This window comes from Hakea prostrata, chromosome 11 (assembly GCF_041222555.1).
Source record: "Hakea prostrata isolate BN-2017 chromosome 11, UWA_Hpros_2, whole genome shotgun sequence".
Lineage (NCBI taxonomy): Eukaryota > Viridiplantae > Streptophyta > Magnoliopsida > Proteales > Proteaceae > Hakea > Hakea prostrata.
Window position 1 is genome coordinate 18,452,125 of NC_142610.1, and position 19,551 is coordinate 18,471,675.

The 19,551-nt window shown below is 36.0% G+C and overlaps 3 protein-coding genes and 1 pseudogene across 4 annotated transcripts in view; all 4 read left to right on the forward strand.

Annotated features, from left to right (window-relative positions):
• Positions 1-630: 630 nt before the first annotated feature.
• LOC149000563 (triacylglycerol lipase OBL1-like) lies at positions 631-4,586 on the forward strand. The gene is made up of 5 exons (XM_089140533.1): positions 631-969; positions 2,180-2,406; positions 3,280-3,313; positions 3,410-4,029; positions 4,123-4,586. The coding sequence occupies exons 1-5, from the start codon at positions 663-665 to the stop codon at positions 4,375-4,377; spliced, it is 1,443 nt and encodes a 480-aa protein (XP_088996659.1). The 5' UTR covers positions 631-662; the 3' UTR covers positions 4,378-4,586.
• A 2,205-nt stretch (positions 4,587-6,791) lies between these two features.
• On the forward strand, positions 6,792-9,444 carry LOC149000564 (triacylglycerol lipase OBL1-like; annotated as a pseudogene).
• A 1,537-nt stretch (positions 9,445-10,981) lies between these two features.
• Positions 10,982-13,823, forward strand: LOC149000565 (triacylglycerol lipase OBL1-like). The gene is made up of 6 exons (XM_089139188.1): positions 10,982-10,995; positions 12,006-12,281; positions 12,416-12,620; positions 12,697-12,730; positions 12,829-13,445; positions 13,554-13,823. Exons 1-6 carry the CDS (start codon positions 10,982-10,984, stop codon positions 13,821-13,823), a joined length of 1,416 nt encoding a protein of 471 aa, XP_088995314.1.
• Positions 13,824-17,256: 3,433 nt separating this feature from the next.
• Positions 17,257-19,551, forward strand: part of LOC149000566 (helicase-like transcription factor CHR28) — a 39,081-nt gene continuing 36,786 nt past the window's right edge. The window contains exons 1-3 of one of the 2 annotated variants that reach the window (XM_089140798.1): positions 17,257-17,515; positions 18,395-18,490; positions 18,614-18,659. The gene's annotated coding sequence lies outside the window, so the exon portion shown is untranslated. The remainder of the gene's footprint in view (positions 17,516-18,394; positions 18,491-18,613; positions 18,660-19,551) is intronic. The other variant, XM_089140797.1, reaches the window with a different exon arrangement.

Sequence of the window (19,551 nt, forward strand, 5' to 3'; positions counted from 1 at the left end):
GACTACTCCTTAGGGGATAACTATTACATATAATTTAAGTATAAGGTGAGACTTTTCCCCTAGATGCGAGGGGATTTGAGCTCTGACTTCCTAAGTGGAAGCGTTGATATTTGCCAACAGAGCCAACTCTCAGGGTTAACGGGTTGAGACACAATGAGCGGGACAAGCACTAATACTAAACCTGCCTTTGGTCCTGAATCAAGACTAGAATTTGTTGTCATGACCTGACCTTAGGGCCAAAATTTCAAGTCCAAAACCTGTTCAAACTCAGGACAAGTCAAGGTTACGGGCCAAACTTATACCTTCAGCTCTAGGATTCAAAATCATACTGGCCGAATTAACATAGGTTGAACCAACTCGGTTGATTTGTCTCGGAAAATCGTGGACTAGGGACAGTTAATTTTTTTATATTTCAACCCGATTCTAGATAAAATTGAGGTGGTTGTACCAACCGGCAAGAAGAACCCTACCTTTATGCAATATCTTCTTTATTTTCTAAAAAAAAAAAAAAAAGGTGTCGTATTTTTATTTGCAAGGTGACAATGTAGTTAATGTCATTCCTATATAAGATGAATTAGATGGGCATTCTCAGCCAATCCCAACACATTCTGTTCCACTCTCCCTGTGGGAAAACCTTCCTTTCTCTTCTCTTCTCTTCAGCCATGGCTTCCTCAGGGTCCTCAAGCTACATGATCTATCATCCTGAAAATCTAAAGATATCTGATATTTTCAGTATCTTAGTGTTTGGTAGAAGCTTAGAGGGTTCTGGGGTTGTAGAAAGTAATGCTCAGGAGATCAAACTTGGGAGTTTCTGGGACAACTTGATAACCCTTATCAGTTTGATCCTCCAGAGGATATTTATATGGATTAGTGGACCAGCAGCTTTACTTGGTTTGATTGTAGAGTTCATCTTGAATCTGTTTTCACTTAATGGTGGTATCTTGGGACTCCCCATTCGCATTGTTACAGGTGTTCATACTACCATGCTTGCAGATATATCATTTCAAGTGTTCCTGCATGAGAGTTTGTAAATTACAAAAACCAACCAGTCTCTAAGCTGGAAGAACCTCATGCATGATCATTTCTGAAAACTCTAGATCTCTCGTGTATTTGAGCTCATCTGTGAAGTGTGATGATCTCTATCTCTCTTACGTGCATATCCATCTGTGAAGTGTGTTGGTCTCTCTCTCTCTAATTTCTTCTGCGTGCGTCTTCACTCTTTTTCTTCTGTGTGTGGATAACCACCTCCTCTCTCTCCCCCCCGGTGTTCTCTCTCTTGCGTGTAACATTTATGATCTCTCTTATTTTGTATGAGACCTTGGTGAACTCTCACTCTCATGATCAAATGTGTGTTTTTATGAGTGTGGGAGAAAAAAAAAAAATCACATTTGGTCTCTAGCAATTTTTTTTCTTCTTTGATCTACTGTTTGGGGGGTTTTTGATTCAGATCTATGACCTTGTTCAGAATTTTTTTCTCTCATTATCAATTTTTGCAAGACTGGAGGTTAATAGGCTCATGGGGGAGAGGGAGGTGCATGGAGGGACAAAGCCTTGAATTTTAAACTTTCTTAGTCTTATTGCTTTTATATAGGATCGAGACTGTCATTGACATGCTACACACGTTCATGTATGTTGTCACTTGTTCGTAATAAAGTGTTTAACCTTATCATTGTATCTATTAATTTAACCCTTCTATTCATGATGCTGTTGTGCTTCCTAATTCTCGTTAATTTCATCATCTTTTGATTGATCCTTGGGTTTTACTTTAATATATTTTAATTCACCAAACAACAAAAAGTTACACCAAAAAAAAGAAAAAATCAAGCCATTGTCTACCTTTCTCTAAGGGAATTGAAGGTCTTTATTTGCTTTTGTCTTGATGCTCTATCCTTTTTGGCCTTTTTCATCTTAGGGAGCAAGGGATACCATTATATAAGCTTCTTTTACCTTTTTCATGAAGTGATTATCCAAGTTTCTTTTCTCTTTGGCATGAAGTGATTATCTATTTAAATAATTTTAAAAATAAAATAAAATAAACAATGGTTGTACATGCATAAATAACCTCTTGACTTGTTGAGTAGTCAAATCTTCCTGTAAGTTTAGTGATGTTTTAGTTAATATACAGTGTTTATTAGGCATGTTTTACATAAAGGGCTGATGTTTGTTTTCTTTTGTGTAGGGTCACTAGAGATTCCAAAGAAAGACTCCTCTGATTACCAGTCGATGATTGCTTTCTTGGATGATAGAAAATATCTGCAAAAATCTTATTTATCGAGTCTTCTGATGACTAAAATTCCAATCCAAGCCATAAAATTCATCAATCCCTTGGATCTTTGCAGTATGGCTTCTAAGGTTTCTTATGAGAATGAAGCATACGTGAAAAATGTTGTCACTAACTATTGGAAGGTATAATTTATGCAACTTAATTTATTTTCATAGTAAAAGAAAATTTTATATGCTACTTAAGATTGTAGTAACACTGGAAGAAAAAAAAAAAGTTATAAGGGATAATTAATTGTTGTCCTCTATCCTATAACTTAGATACTATTTTATCTCCATTATTTTAGAAAATTACTAATCTAACCTTAGACTTTACTTGTAATTACTGTTGTCTCCTTTGTTAAATTCCGTTAGTTAAGTAATGACGTTGACATGGCAATTTTTATTTATTTATAAATTCTAAAATAACCTTAAAGTTTTATTCTATTTATTTATCGTTTATATTTCAATTATTACCTTAGTAATTAGGAAAAAATTAATCCTAATTTTAAGAAATTCCTACTTCCATTATGTTTTCATTTATTTACTATCTAATTTTGCATTACCAATTAAGTTCATTTTCTTAGCCAAAAAAATAATAAATTTAGGTAGTCTCTTTTGGGAATTCAAAATAATAAGGATACAACTCTAAAATTGATAATTGATAAAAAAAAAAAAAAAAATCTTTTCTTTCTAAATGAGAATAGTATTGTGTTTTGAATTTTTAATTTTAGACAGATCAAATAGACATTAAACATGCAATTATAACAGTCTCTTAACACTGTTAGAACTAGAGGAGGCAACATTAATTTCATAAAGAACAAGATTCTTTAGTGATGCTACAGTAATTATCCCAAGTTATAAATATCTTCTTAGATTTTAGTGTTATCAAAGAACCCTTCAAGATTTCATTTCTTAGTTGACCTAAGAAGTAGCTCGTGCTCTTTTGCCTTGTGTGTACGGTCATATATCAATTACAAATTGACTTACAATAGTTAACCCTTGTTCTATGATATGCAGATGCATTTTGTGGGATTCTATAACTTTTGGAATGGTGAGTTCTATAGGTTTGCTTTTGTTTTTGAGTTTTTTGACAAGTTTGGATCCTCTCCCCATGTAATTCATGAAAATTTTGAATAATATTTTGCAGAGTCTTATAAAAGAAACGAAACGCAAGCTTTCATTTTCTCTGATGCCCCAGAAAATGCTGATATGATCGTTGTTGCGTTCCGCGGCACAGAGCCATTCAATTTCCGGGATTGGGCAACTGATATTGACCTTTCATGGATTTCCTTGGGAAATATTGGAAAGGCTCACGTAGGTTTCATGAAGGCTCTTGGCTTCCAAAAGGATGCAAGGGATGCTCAGACAGGATGGCCAATGGCGTACAAAGGAGAAAAGGTGTTAGCATACTACACCGTAAGGGATAAACTAAAACAACTACTGGAGCAGAACCCAAATGCACAAATATTAGTAACTGGGCATAGTTTAGGTGGTGCACTTGCAATTCTTTTCCCTACCATACTTGCATATCACCAAGAAAATTCCATTCTTGACAAAGTGTCAAGGGTTTACACCTTTGGCCAACCTAGGGTTGGAGACAGTCACCTTGCAGATTACATGGAGAAGCAATTAAATGGGGCTTTCAAGAAATATTACAGGGTGGTTTATAGATATGACATTGTTCCTAGGGTTCCCTTCGATGGTTTGCTCTTCCATTTCTCCCACTTTGGAGGGTGCATCTATTTCAAAAACTGGCACAAGGCTAAGGTAATTGAGCTGATATAATCTTCCTTCTTCATATGTACTGCAAACCCTATTTTCGTCTAATTATTTACTTACTTCAATGTTATTGCAAAGCAGGTAGTAAAGGAAGAACCAAACGAGAACTACTTCAATCCTTTGTACTTTCCTTCCCAGTACATTAATGCATGGTTGGACTTGTTTAGAGGTCTGTTTGCTGGCATCAGATATGGAAAAGGCTTCCGTGAGGGTTTCGTCTCTATTGGGTTTAGGCTGTTAGGGCTCCTCATTCCAGGGATTGCCTCACACAGTCCTAGGGATTATGTGAACAGTGCAAGGCTTGGGAACATAGAAATTGAGGGGAAGGAAGTTTGATTTCAAAAGGAGTACTTTTGTTGCTGTTTGAAATTTAGTTAATGTTGTATTGTATTTCCCTTTGGATTGCTATCACCATTATCAGTTCAGCTGTTCACACCAAAAAATAATGACAAGCTTTCACTCTACCAAGCTTCTGTATCTCCGGTCAAATGGTTTCAGAATCAAACCAGTGTGTTAAAATTCCTCTTAGTAAATAATGGAGATGGGTGATTGATTGGTGACTATTTCATTTGTAACTTCTTCGTTTTTTTATTCCCTTTTCTTGAGATCCAAACATCACCTAAGAAATTTTCTTTTTATTTTATTAATACAAATGACCGTTTTTTGGCAGAAAAAAGAAACTACTTTTATCAGTGAAAGTTGAAGTGAAGCAGCATATTCTAGTCACCCTGTAATCTTTATATAGCACGACTTCTAGATAAGGAGGAATTCAGCAATAACTCAGGCTCCCAGCGGGAGAGAAGCCAAGAACCTGAGTTGTAAATGCGATCCACAATTTGACTGAGAACCTCCTCCACAATGAAATGTTAAACTGAACTCAAATGCTTCTTTCACAGAATAATGGACAAGTCTAGGCTTCATTATTAGGTCATGGTAAGGCAGTCTGGAGTCCAAATCCTCTCCATCAAAGCAAGCTGTCCTCCCATCCCCCACCTTCTGGGTTGGGCTAGCTAGCCATATACCAAGATGGACAGGCCATGCGTCAGCCCAACCCAGAGGAGCCATCCCTAGCTAAGGAGGATTTGGATTAGTTAGATGAAGGCAGTCAATATACAAGATACTAGAGCTCCAAGTGAGGGCATGCACTACAGCAGCTAGGTGAAATGCATGTGCATGCATGGACCTCCTCAACCTCTCGAAGGAATCCAAATCATATGCTTCCAAGTAAGGGTGTGTACTGTACTATTGTCAGAGTCCGGATCACCTCCCCCATCAAGGAAGAAGTATGTGCTTTCTTCACATTTTTCTATCACATCATGAGGGCAGACCCTATATAGGACCCACTAAGGGTTCCACTTCTAAATTTTCTTGTTAATACTTAAAGGTGGGTCCAATCCTTGTTGTGTAGTAGAGAAGAATGAAGGAAGCATAGATCTCTCCCTTGATGGGTAGAGGATCTAGACTCCTTCCTTCACACTTTTCAACCATCTACCCACCTCTAAATTCTTACAAGAAAAATCAGAGGTGGGTCCCCAAAGAGGTGAAAAAGAGAGCGGACCAGAGACCTATACCTGACGAATAGAGGATCTACGATCTGAAGGGACCAATATATCGATCAAAAGAAATTATCAATTTTACTGGACATTATGCAACTATCCTATAACTTCACATTGCAATTTCCAAGCTAAAATCTTCCAAGATAGAATCCACAAGTAGGAACCATCACGGAGGGCTTTGTGCACTGTTGGTATGGTAGTTTGAGCCACTTCCAACCTTTGGTGAATAAAGTCACCCACGAATTTTACCCAAAAGAAAAAAAAACATGTGCCACTTGACTTCTAATGCATTTAAAGTCAGGCTCGGCTTTAAAAAAGAATCACAATTATTCTGGAATTTGTCCAATTTGAAGAAATCCCCAAGGCGATTCATATATGTATGTGCAGTCCAAACATACCCCCCACCCCTTTTATGAAGTTAGACTTTATGCAGTAAAATGTGCTTAAGAAGCTTGAAAAAGAAGAATGTTGTGCCTACCTATATTTGGACATTAGAGGGCAATTTGAGGTTGCAAGATAGGATTTATTTATGAGAAGCAGGTTTTGGCATAATGGGTGGTAGATCATAGACGTAATATGAGACCAAGGTATAAAAAAGCCTCTCAGTAGAAATTACTGCGAGTAAAAATGCATAGAAAAATAACCCTCTCAGGCTTTGCTTCTGCAAAAGCTTTGGACATTGCGTTCATCTCTTACAATTTCTAAATGACCACTTTTCTAGTTTATATAGTCTTATTTTGGTGCTGGGTCTCTCAGCAGAAATTACTGAGATAAAATGCATGCAGAGGAAATTTTCCCCTCAGACTCAGCTTTTGATATCTGAATTCACCCATTATAATTTTTAAATGACCACTTTTATACGTTATACTAGCTCTATTTGGAGTTAGGATTGAAGAGTCCAAATCAGACCAGCCGATTATGGATAAAAATCGTGGGTTAAAGCATAGCTTGTCATATTAAACCTGATGTTGGATAAGAATCAAGTGGTTGTACTCAAAGGGAAGAAGAGCCCTACTTTTATGCAACATTTTCTTTATCTTCTAATGAAAAAAGTGTCACGTTGTTATTTGCAAGGTGACAATGTAGTTAATGCTGTCCCGATATAAGTTGAGTTAGATGGGCATTTTGAGCCAATCCCAATAAACTTTGTTCTCCTATCTTCTTGGAAAACCTTCATTTCTCTTCTCTTCAGCCATGGCTTCCTCAGGGTCCTCAAGCTACATGATCTATCATCCTGAAGATCTAATGATATTTGATATTTTCAGTATCTTAGAGCAATTGATAGATTCTCAGAGGGTACAGGGGCTGTAGAATGTATGCTAGAAGATCAAACCTGGGAGTTGCAAGGAAAACTTGATAACCCTTACCAGTTTGATCCTCCAGAGGATACTTATATCGAATAGTGGACTAATGGCTTTAATTGGTTTGAGTGTAGAGTTCACCTTGAATCTGTTTTCACTTAATGGTGGGTATCTTTGGATTGCCTATTCGCATTATTACAGGTGTTTTCTCTACCATGCTTGTATGTATATCATTTGAAGTGATCCTGCATTAGGGTTTGTAAATTTCACAAAACAAACCAGTCTCTGAGCTGAAATAACTTCAAGCATGATCATTTGTGAGCTCTCACTCTCCCCCTCGCCCACTCTCGAGTGCATATGTGTTCATTTCTGAACTGTGTTTATCTCTCCCTGAGTAACCTCTAGACTTGTGGATTCAAATATAGTGAGGGACTCTTCACCCACTAGTACTAATGCTTCAGTTTAGATACAGTGTTCCAACGCATGTGTTAACTAGGGTTGATGTGTGTTTTCAATCTTTTGTGAAGGGTCACTAGTACTGAAGATTCCAGTGCGTGGCTCCTCTGATTTTCAGTCGATAATTGCTTTTCTGAATGAGCGAAAATCCCTACAAAAATCTTATTTATCAAGTCTTCTGATGACTAAGATTCCCATACAAGCCGCAAAATTCATCAATCCTTTGGATCTTTGCATGATGTCAGCTAAAAGTTGCTTATGAGAATCCAGCATATGTGAAAAATGTAGTCAATTCCAACTACTGGAAGGTATAATTTATGCATCTTTATTTCTCATAGTAAAAAATTTGTTGCTACCTAGATTGTAGAATACCTGAAGAAAAAGTAATAATTTATTTCAGTACTTTTGGTTTATAATTACCCCCTTAGATTTTTTATTTCCCAACAAGCCTTTCAATATTCCATTTCTTTGCTAACCCATGAAGTAGGAAATTTTTTGCCAGAAAAAAAGTAGTAAGATAGTTCATTATTCTCTCTCTTTCCCCTCGTGTACACACACACAGATAATGGGAAATTGACTCACAAGTTCTAACCCTAGTTCTATGATAAGCAGATGCACTTTGTGGGATTCTATAACTGTTGGAATGGTGAGGTTTATAGCTTTACTTCTTTCTTTTTAGAGTTTTTCTTCAAGTTCTGATCCTTTAACTAAGTGATCGCGAAGTTCCACCCAGGGCCAATGAAATGAAATCTCCTGTCAAGTGACACCCTCTAACCCCGTGTCAGATGGGGGTAGAGATTCCATTTCATGCAATCGCCCTCACCATGTGGAATGGCACCGACAAAGGTCATTCATATGGCCCGGTCTGAACCAGAAGTTGCACGATCCGATCAGGTTTGGTACTTAATAAAGTTCCGCATACTGAGTGATAACCCCACCGCGGTGGGGCCCGGGTGGCCCCGCCACAACGGGGGTACCAATTAGGTAAAGCTCTCCTAAAGAGTTACCTATCGAAACGCATCTTAGACCCATCAGTCTAATATAAGAGAAACGATACAAAACCCAAAAAAAAAAGGGGGCGGGCAATTGCTTGACTCCATGGGTTGGTCTGTGATGCCCCAAAAATGCTGAGATGATTGCCCTCAAATGTATTGCATACCGTAGGCGTTGATTCTTCCAAAAGAACCATCTCAAGTAGATTTCACGCTGGTGCCCCGATGCTGAGTGATGGTTGCAACCGCATAACGATCAATTTTCACGATTGGGCAACCGATATTGACATTTCTTGGCTCTCTTTTGTAAAAATTGGAAGGGCTCATGTAGGTTTCATGAAGGCCCTTGGCCTTCAAAAGGGTGCAAAGGATGCTCAGACAGGATGGCCAAAGGAGTACACTGGAGATAAGGTGTTAGCATACTACACCATAAAAGAGAAACTAAGACAACTGCTAGAACAAAACCCAAATGCAAAAATATTAGTCACTGGCATAGTTTAGGTGGTTCACTTGCAATTCTTTTCACCACCTTACTTGTGTATCACCAAGAAAATTCCATCCAGATAGATTGTTAAGGGTTTACACCTTTGGCCAACTTAGGGTTGGAGACAGTAACTTTGCAGATTACATGGAGAAGCTGAAGCAGTTGAATTGGGCTTCCAAGAAATATTACAGGGTGGTTTACAGATATGACTTTTTTGCTAGGGTTCCTTTTAATGGCGTGTATTTCCAGTTTGGAAAGTAGTGCATCTATACACAAGCTGGCTCAAGGCTTAGGCAATTGAACTGATTTGATTTTTCTTCTTTATACTGCTAACCCTAAATCCATCCAATTATTTATTTGATTTTGTTAATACTTGTTTTATGTTTACTTTCATGTTATGTGAATGCAGACAGTACAGGAAGAACCAGACAAGCAGAACTACTTCAATCCCTTGTACATTCCTAGCTACCCAGTACATTAATGCATCGTTGGACTTGTTTAGGGGTTTGACTGCTGGGTTTAGTCAGTTTGGGCTTCTCATTCCAGGTATTGCCTCACACAGTCCTACTAGAGATTATGTGAACAGCATAAGGCTTGGGAACATTGAACATTGAAACAGTGATGGAGGAAGTTTGATATGGAAAGGAGCCCCATTTCCATTTGACATTCAGTTAATGTTGGGTTGTATTTCCCTAACGTTTAAATGTTATAAGCTTGATGTTTATGGTGTTGTCAAGTAAATATGATAATAATTGATGCCCTTGAAAAAAGGCTGCTTGCTCTTTTTGGTTCTTTGTTATGGAACATCATCTGGGGTTTGTTTTCTGCAGATCTATGTTCCATTTGCTCCAACTTTCTCCTTGATTTCTTGGATTTTAGATATATAGTTTCTCTTGCCGATGGTCATGAAAAAAAAATTAAGTAATGGATACCGAAACCCCCGAGGGATTAGGTCTTTTTAGCCCAATAGAATGATATTTTACAGCTGTGGTTCCGAAGGATCTAGGCAACCATACTTTGAGACCAAAATACCTTTACATACTTTCACCATTAAGATTGCGCCATATATACAACAAAAATCAACGGCTTTAATGAACATTTGGATTTAAGTACAAATTTTAATTTTTTATAATTTACATCAAGGGGGTTTCTAATCTTTCAAATTTACTTTTCAAACCCAGATAGACGACTTCATTTTGTACCCAAACTTTCCCTCTCTGTCTCTTCTATGTTCCTAAATTTGTTCTAATAGTAACAAATTTAAGGGAGAAAGGATCTTAGAGGTTTCTTTCATATTATCTTTTTGACGAGACGAGAGGATCTAGAGTTGGTTGCAATCAGGGAATGGAACCACCGAAACCACTCCAATTTTAGAGTTTGAACAGAAACACCATCAAACATTTTCAAAAATTAGAGCGCAAAAGCCATTGTTGTCTCTCTATGAGAGTTTTACGAGTAAAATAGCCAGAACAGAGTAGAAAGATTTGAAAAGTAAAGTGATCGAAGAGAGTAAATGCAAAGTATGATTTTATTTGGACTAAAAAGAACTTGAATAAAACCTCAAGAGGTCCAAATGAAAATTACCTTTAAGTAATTTATATTCTTTGTTAAAAAATCATTTATATTAAAAAAATTTATAAAATAAATATTGTTTATTCTTCTAAGTTATTCCTTGACATCAAAAATAAATATTTTTGCCTGAAACCTAGAAAAGGGGTTGGTAGTTCTTGCCATGAGTCTTTTACCCCAAAAAAAAAAAAAAATTCTTGCCATAAGTAAAAATAGGAAACTTGGCACTCGGCAGCTACAACTGTATATATATATATATATATATATATATATATATATATTATATATATATTATTATATATATATATATATATATATAAAAAAAAAAAAAAAATATATATATATATATATTGGATGCCAAGAAAAGAAAAAGACAAAATACGATGCATATTTGATAATTGTCTATTTCTTTAAATTTAGTATAATTAAACAATTTAGTTTTTCACCTCTTCATTGGTGGTGGGAATTGTACTCTACTAGATTTTTTGCTTATCTGGATCATATCTTTTCACAAGAAAGTCAAGAAATTTTAAGAACGAAAAACATGATAGTGCTTCAGTGTTGTGCAATTAATGCGCAGCAATGAGTTGCGCACGGTGAGGATGGAATGAGTGGTCAAGGTCGAAATCTCGGCCACTCCTTTCGTATGTTTTTCTGTTAACTTTTTCAACCATATGAGTGGTCGAGATTTTGACCTCGACCACTCATTTGATCGTGACCATGCATATGCAAATATGTTTAATTCACAACACTGAAGTTGAACTTTGAAAAACATGAAATCCAATAAAAGTCCGATGAAAGTTGACACTTGTAGAAAGCAATCAAAAAAACTAGGTGGTTGATTTAGCAACTACCACAGAAAAAATGCAGTCTCAATTTCAGGATTGACTTTTTGGCTGAAACCAAATTTAGTTAAAATTTGTTTAAGAATGCATCTTACCAAGGTTGTTCTTATTATTTTGAATCCAATTATGGAAAGGTTGGTGTTTTTTTCTTCTAATCCCCATTGGATGAAGGTCACATAGATTATTTAAATTCAAACTTTCAGATTTCAAACACGCATAAAACCACAACTTAAAGTCTTTAAATACAAATGTGTCCGAAATCTAACAATATACATATGAATAATCCACATGGCCTTCATGCAGTGGTTGAAAAGACAGGAAGAACTAGTCTTTTGAAAATAGATTTAAATCCACGAATGACAAAGATAATAAGAAGAGTTAGGTAGCAGGTCATCTGCCCTGAGTATCCTACAAGACTGTTCTAGAGTCTTGTCACCACCACAAAAATTCCAACATCTAAGATCCGACCTCCCTTATATTTGTGGTGGAAAGATGTGAGAGAAGCGAATATCAAGAGAAGCTGAACCAGATTCAAAGAATTCATCAAAACCCATCTCTATTTATGAGTTTCCCTTCATAGGATGAGCTGCATGGACAATTTGGGTCCAATTTCAACTCATCCTGCTCTTCTCTCCTTCCCTATAAACTTCTTCTTCAGCCATGGCTTGCCCGAGCTATATCACCTTCCACCCTGAGAATATAAAATTACATAATATTATCTTTTTTCTTTTTTTCGGTAAAACAATATCTGAATTTTTCAGTCTCCATGTGTTTACTATAAAATGCACAAGCATTGTAGATTGCAGTCCTGATCAGAAGAACAGGGACAAGAGTATCAAGGATAAGTTGAAAACCCGTATCACTTTGATCCTCCAGAGATTGTTCTTATGGTTTACTGAACCACTGCATTTTATTGGTGGGATTATAGAGTTCACCATGAATCTTTTTGCACTTAATGGTGGTATCATTGGATTGCCCATACGCATTATTAATTCAGCTATTCACTCAGTCACCAACCAAAAAATGATTTCAGGTGTGTTCATTCTGTTATGCTTCTGTATATCATTTCAAATGGTTTCAGAAACAGACCAGTGTGTGAAAATTTATCTCCCTTAGTCAAGTAACAGATTGATATATTTCTTTGTGAAGCAATGCTAGTTTGGCCGGACAGTGAGTCTATGGATTACCGGTCGCTAATAGCGTTCGTGGATGATCGAGAATTTCTAGGGTTTCCTAGCTCAACTAGTCTTCCGATGATGAAGATTCCGATCCATGCGATAAAATTCAGCAACCCAATGGATATTTGCATGATGGCCTCTAAGGTAGCTTATGAGAATAAAGCATATGTGGAACACATTGTCTCCGATTGCTGGAAGGTATATTTACTTTATCTGTCTTCACTTCTTAATGATATCTGAAATGGTTCTAATTCTGGTTCTGTGATCAATGCAGATGCATTTTGTGAGATCTGATGATTTCTGGAATGGTGAGATCCTACCTCTTCGGTTGTCTTAAATTAGCAAGTATCTTGGAGAAAAGCCCAGATTACTGATTCACAACTGATAACTGAAAAATATCTTGCAGAGTCTCTACAAAGTTCTGATACCCAAGCTTTCATGTGCTGTGATTCTCCCGAAAATGCTGAGATGATTGTTGTTGCATTCCGTGGCACAGAACCATTCAATTTTCGGGATTGGTTCACTGATATTGACCTCTCATTGCACTCCTTGGGAAAATTTGGGATGGTCCATAGAGGTTTCATGAATGCTCTTGGCCTTCCAATTACTGAAACAGATGGTAATAAGACTGGTTATTTTCCGAAAGAGTATTTAGGAAAAAAGAAACTAGCATACTACACCTTGAGGGATGAGCTAAGACAGTTGCTGGAAAGAAACCCTAAAGCCCAGATAGTAGTGACTGGCCATGGTTTAGGTGGTGCACTTGCAATTGTTTTTGCTGCTGTTCTTGCCAACCACCAGGAAAGTTCCATCTTAAATAGACTTAAAGTTTACACCTTTGGCCAGCCCAGGGTTGGAGATGAGAAATTTGGGGAGGCCATGGAGAAAGAGTTAAATGGGACTTCCAGGAGATATTTCAGGGTGGTCTATAGATATGATATTGTTCCTAGGGTTCCTGGCCGGTGGTTTAATTTCACCCACTTTGGTGATTGCATCTATTTTGAGAGCTGGTATGAAGCAAAGGTAATTGGGCTGATCTAGCTTCCTTCTTTATACAACTAACCCTAATTCCATCCAGTTGAATTGAGATTTAATCAATTTTGTTACTGACAGTGTTTGTTTTATGAATAGACACTAAGGAATGAACCAGATATTCATGACTGGAATCCCATGTACTTTCCTTTCCAGTACATCAATGCATGGTTGGACTTGTTCAGTGCTTTGTCAACTGGAATTGTGAATGGGAAAAACTACAACGAGAGTCTCACATCTATTGGGTATAGGATGCTTGGGCTCCTCATTCCAGGGGTTGCCTCCCACAGTCCAAGGGATTATCTTAACAGCATAAGGCTTGGTGAGGCTTGGGAATGTAAGAAAGTAGGAATGCAGGAGTACAAATGACATTTGATGCTCTTGCAAACAAGACTAGCTAGCTTGCCTTGGGCTCTGCTATGTGGAAGCCTTGGCACCAGGTTCATCTTTTTTCCTGACTATTATCCAGGATTTGGGAAAACCTCTAGAAATTTATTAGGTTTTCTCTTATAGTTTGTTCTTGATTCCTTGCTCTTTGAATGTAATTTTCAACTCTTTTCTTGATGGCAATGCCAAAAGTAGATTTAATTCCGAATATGTATTATGTTTGAGTCTTTTAAGGTTAGGTCTTCAATTGTTCTTAATTAGAGACAGATTGCGATCATTCTGTTCATAAAAAATATTGTATTCAATGCACAAAGCTCTTGTTTTTACAAAGGTTTGAGAATGATCCTTATGTTGGATGATGCAATTCTTATATTTTATATTTTAGGATTTGTGGATGTGTTTCCTTTCTTAATAAGCTCCAACAGCAGTCAAAAAAAAGGGAAAAACTTATATGTACCTCTCTTAAAGTAAGGTGTCATAGCATTTTGTCTATGAATATTCCAAAATTAAGGTATATCTCTTTTTCTTTCCAAAATGATTGGCATTTATATCCAATCTATTTACACATACTGTTTAAAATGTCAAAATCATTCACTAGTAGGCAAAAACGTACACCTTTCACTTAAAATGAAAAAAATATAACATATAAGAAAAGGAGATAATTGTTTGCCCAAAGCTGAGCCTTTTTTTTTTTTTTTTTTTTTTTTTTTTTTTGTGAAAAGAAAAAAAAAAAATTAGAGAAGATTTGCTCAGTTTTGGGGGGAAGAAAATTGGCTCAAAACTTGTACCTAGATATCATACTTTATTTTGCAATAGATGGAGTTTTCAAGGGCTTTTTAGGTATCAATTCTTCGTTTTTTTAATTTATTTAATGTGTTTATCTATTTTTAAATCCTATTTTTGTTTAAAATATTGAAAAACTCATAAAATTCATAAATTTTTTGTCAATTAATGAATTTTAGGCCAAAAATTATTTTATTCACTTTTGCACAAGTTACTTTAAATATAAATGCAATTTGAGGGTATAATAGTAAATATACATTTTTTGTATGAGAAGTTTCTCTTTTCTCTCACTTGCAAACCTTGTCAATCTGTTCTCGAACTTCATTATCAATTTCTATCAATTTTTCATTTTGGCATATCAAACTTATTTTCTAATACATAATTTATTATGAACAAAAGATATATAATTTATCCTCAAAAAAAATTACCAAATCATTTTTCATTTTTGACCAAAATGGATTCTTGTGTTGATTTCTTTTAAATAGACAAAATAGAGATGAGAATTGATACAAAAAAGGCACCATCTCTAGGCACAACTCGTTTGAGTTACTATCCATACCATATGATATATGGGGACGAAATTTTTTAAACTCTTCGGACCAAAATTGTCTAGACGAATTCAGATTTTTTTATTTTTTTTAATTAATTTGAAGTTCATTTGGACCAACTTACACACACCTCAACAACATTTTTCAATTATATATATTTAAGTATATGGCAAGATTAGCCATTTGGCCCCAAGAAGATTCAAACTCTTGACCTCACACCATGAGGCATTTGTTTTTTGTCATCTGAGTCAACCTTTCAATCAAGGTTGACCAGTCTATACTTTGAATCCATTATCTGTGACTAATTGCCTTGCTGAGTCCGATTTTAATACAATGATGTTACCCAAGCTGGCATTGAGTTCTACCTTTAGGCAACATTTATTTGTACGTACTAAGGCTATATAATATGAGCAAATCTAATTCATTCGGTTCATCTATAGGAACCTTCTCTTCTACAAATTTTCAAGTCTAGTTGTTAAGTGCTAGAAATGGACCACCCTACAAGCTAGGGGTGTCACAATTTAGTTTGAACCAATTTTTGGTTTGGGGGTGACCTTCACATAGACAATTAATAAAATTTTGGTTTCAGGTTGATGTGGTTTGGGTTCAGTTTGATCGGATTATATCACTTTTAGGGGTGGAACTAGGGTCCAACATGGGGGAGGGGGGGGGACGACGACTTAGATCACCTCCCCGTTAGGGGAGTATTGACGCTTTTTCAATACATATTGTGTGGGCCCACATGAGATCAATTGAGGTCCCACATTTGAATTATTTTATCATATTCAAATATAAACTCAAACATTGTGGGGCCTCACGTACTAAAATATAGGTAAATTATTGATAGAACATTTTTACCCTAATAAATTATATAGGTAAATTGTCAATGCAGGGTTGGTAGAGTGGTAAACTCCATACTTCTCAGTGGAGAGGTCATGAGTTCAACTTTTGCAGACAACAAAGCATATCCCCTAAGGATGTAATCAAGGAGCCTTGGAAGCAAAGAAAAATCTTATACAATAGCTCTTTAAAGTTTTAATGAATGTTTGCTTTCATATAAAAAAAAATTTACAATATCAACTAAAAAAAAAAAACATATGATTTCAACAAGAAAATGCTAGTTGCAAACAAAACTAATCATGGTAGTTATTTAGATAAAGAAAGAGTGGCGAAGATTTAGGAATCTAACTCCTAAGTTAAGTTTTCCAAGTTTTCCTAAACGGCAAGGAGAAAGGAAGAAATAAGAGAGAATAAATAGGAAATAAATTGCAAAAAATAAATATGAAGTTTTATAAGTTAGTTTTCTTTAGAATAAAATTTTAATTGGGCTTTAATTACGTGTTCTTTAAAATAGGACTTTAATTGTAAATTACCGTTATCTTTACTTAAAAAAAACAATTAAAAAAAAAAAAAAAAAAAAGTGGCCCTGACCCCAATGTAGGGCCACCTCTAATCACTTTTAGGATCATTATCAACCTTTACCAACATGTTTTTAGCTTGTTTCACATTTGAAAATTGTATTAAACCTTACATCGGTCTTGCCTCTTGGGCTTAAGACTCAACATCTTTAAATTAGGTTATAATGGATTAGTTCGATTAATGGTTTGGTCATTTGAGTTGGTTAACGAGCCACTAATGGGTTGGATTGGACCAACCCCGTCCAATTAGCCTTGGCTTGGTTTGAGCCTTAATGGCCGATTTGGTTGGACTTTAATGGCTTGGTTTCAAAGTTGATACCCCTATTACAAACCAAAAATCTTATGCACAAACACTTGTGAATTTTGCGGCAACCCAATCTTTGTGGATTCAGGACTTATCATGGTTGTTCGGGGCCATCAGGACCAAACTTGGCGCTCAATTATCAACAAGAATATCAATAGAGTATTATATAGGTCACAAGATGACCCTGGCCTACCGGTCCAACTAGAGTAGTGAACAACAGACCATAATCTTGGTTTAACTACGATGGTTTGAACTGGTTGACTGGTTTGACCTGGTTCAACCGCCCAAGCAAACCACTCGGCCTTTCCTGGCCCTGTATTGGTGCAGCCTCTACGCGACCAGAGCGAGTTGTTACCCTCAATTTCAATCCTCTGATATGGAAATACCGCGAATTTCCCCCCTTGCTTGTCGGAAATCGCTAGGGAGCGTTCTCTGTACTCTTTTCTCCTCTTTACTGATTTGGCACTCAGGCAACTCGATTAGGGTCTCTAAAAATCAATTTTATATTGAGAATTGGGATTTGAATTAGGATCCTTCAGGTTACTCGATTATATGTTTCTCTTGGGTTGTTTGTTTCATCTGCGGGACACTGATCGGGATTTTACAGTTACTTCTCCGCTTGTAAGATCAAATCTCCAATCTTTGCAATTTAAAAATTTTCAATCTTTTTGTTTTTGATGGTAGTTCTTAGGCTTTGGACTTAGATTTCTCCTGCCAAATTCAATTGCATGTTCTGTGTCTTTCCTTTCGGTTATTTATTTATTTGGATAATTTTTAAATTAGTAGTGGGAATTATTTCTTTGTTTCTCTCACTGGTTTCTGAAAAATTGAATCTTTTTGATAGATTATGTCCTTGGAGGTGGTATTCGTCATAGTGTCATGAAATAGAACTTAAGCGGGTTTGCTGTTTTTTATATAGGGTTTTGGTTATTGAGAATGACTGCAAGGAAGAGTCTTTTGACCCTTTCTGTCAGTTTGTTTAGTTGGTTGCTAATTTTTTTCTTCTATGAGCCTATGAGAAACTATATGCTGCCTTGGTGATGAAACTTTTAAGAGGCAATGTTGAATATGTTATCAGTATAACATGGATTAGTAGAGGTTTTTTAATAGTCCAGAGCTTTGTAAACCTGAGCTTGAAAACGTTTATCTCATGATTGGTCAATGCTGATGAAAGTTGGGATGGTAGTTGCTTATTGACTTGGTTATTGAGTTTCCCAGTTAAAATCTGAGGCGGCATTAGTACAATCAAGAATGAGGTCAGAACAATAGGTATTGATGTGAAACATAAGAAAACATGGACCTGAAATCATAGAAGAATTGGTGTCAGACACCTGGAGGCAATGCAAAGTAACTGAACATCATCGGTTGTATCTTGGATATCCCATCATAAAGTTGACAAAGGGGTCTCTAGTTGTTGGATTTTGTGAGCTTTTATTTTTTATTTTATTTGAAATATCTCATTTGAAGCATAATGATTTAATATTTGAACTTTCTATTCAGATCCAACTTCTCTGAAAAAGGTGATGGCTAAATGTATTTGGTTTGGTGCATTCACTTTGAGATTAAAGACTTTATTGGGTTCACAATTAGTTCAAGGTGAGTGAATAGCTTAGTGTTATTTATTCGAGATGCAACAGCTGCTGTTTAATTTTTTTTTTGGGGCAACTTGTTCATCTAATTTCTAAGCATATTGGCTTAACATTTGATTTTTCTATTCAGATCCAACTTCTCTTAAAGCTTTTATTGGTTTCACAGTTAGTTCAAGGTGAATGAATAGCCTAGTGTTATTTAATCAAGATGCAATAGTTGTTGTTGGTTTTTATGAGCTTTCCTTTTTGTTGCAAGTTGCAACTTGTTCATTTCATCTTTCAACGTAGTAGCTTGATGTTTGAATTTTCTATTTAGATCCAGCTTCTCTGGAAAAGGTGATGGCTTTGATATTAAGAATTTTATTTGGTTCACATATAGTTCAAGGTGAATGAATAGTTTATTGTTATTTAATCGACATTAAAGAATGGGTTTGTCTTTGCAGAGATAATCTTTGCTGGCTAGAGTTTCATTTATGCTTCGCTTCTTGGTGTTAAGTTCTAATACCCTTTTTGAGGATGAAAATTGCATATTGTGTGATGGGAGTCTATTAGATTTGTCTTTGGATTCATTGGCTTGGATGGCAAGACTTCATGTTGATTTAATATAAATTCTTGGTCCCAACCTTTTGACATCCACCACCATCATTAAAGCCTTCTCAACTGACTAATTAAATCTACTGCTGTCTTTTGGTTTTCTTGAAGTCATATCTTCTCCTGAACTATTTGTTTTTTTCTCTTCTAGTTGAAAGTGCATTTTTCTGCATGTTAATTTCAAGGATCCGGACTTGGTCCAGAGTGATGCAGGGGCCTTGGCTTGGCTGCGCCGACATGATCCACTTTGCAAACCCAGACCACGGGCTAGGCCTAAACCAGATTTCTGGCCTGGAGATGGCTGGAATTAGTAATAGTAATAATAATATTAGTATTACTTTATTTTTAAGTATTCTAATTATTTGGGTAGATTACATAGAATCTCATTAGGTGTTTCTTTTGCTTGTTTATTATGTAATAATTGCATGAGGATTCTTAGAGTTGATTGTGAAATTAATACTGCAGTTTAGAGGACAG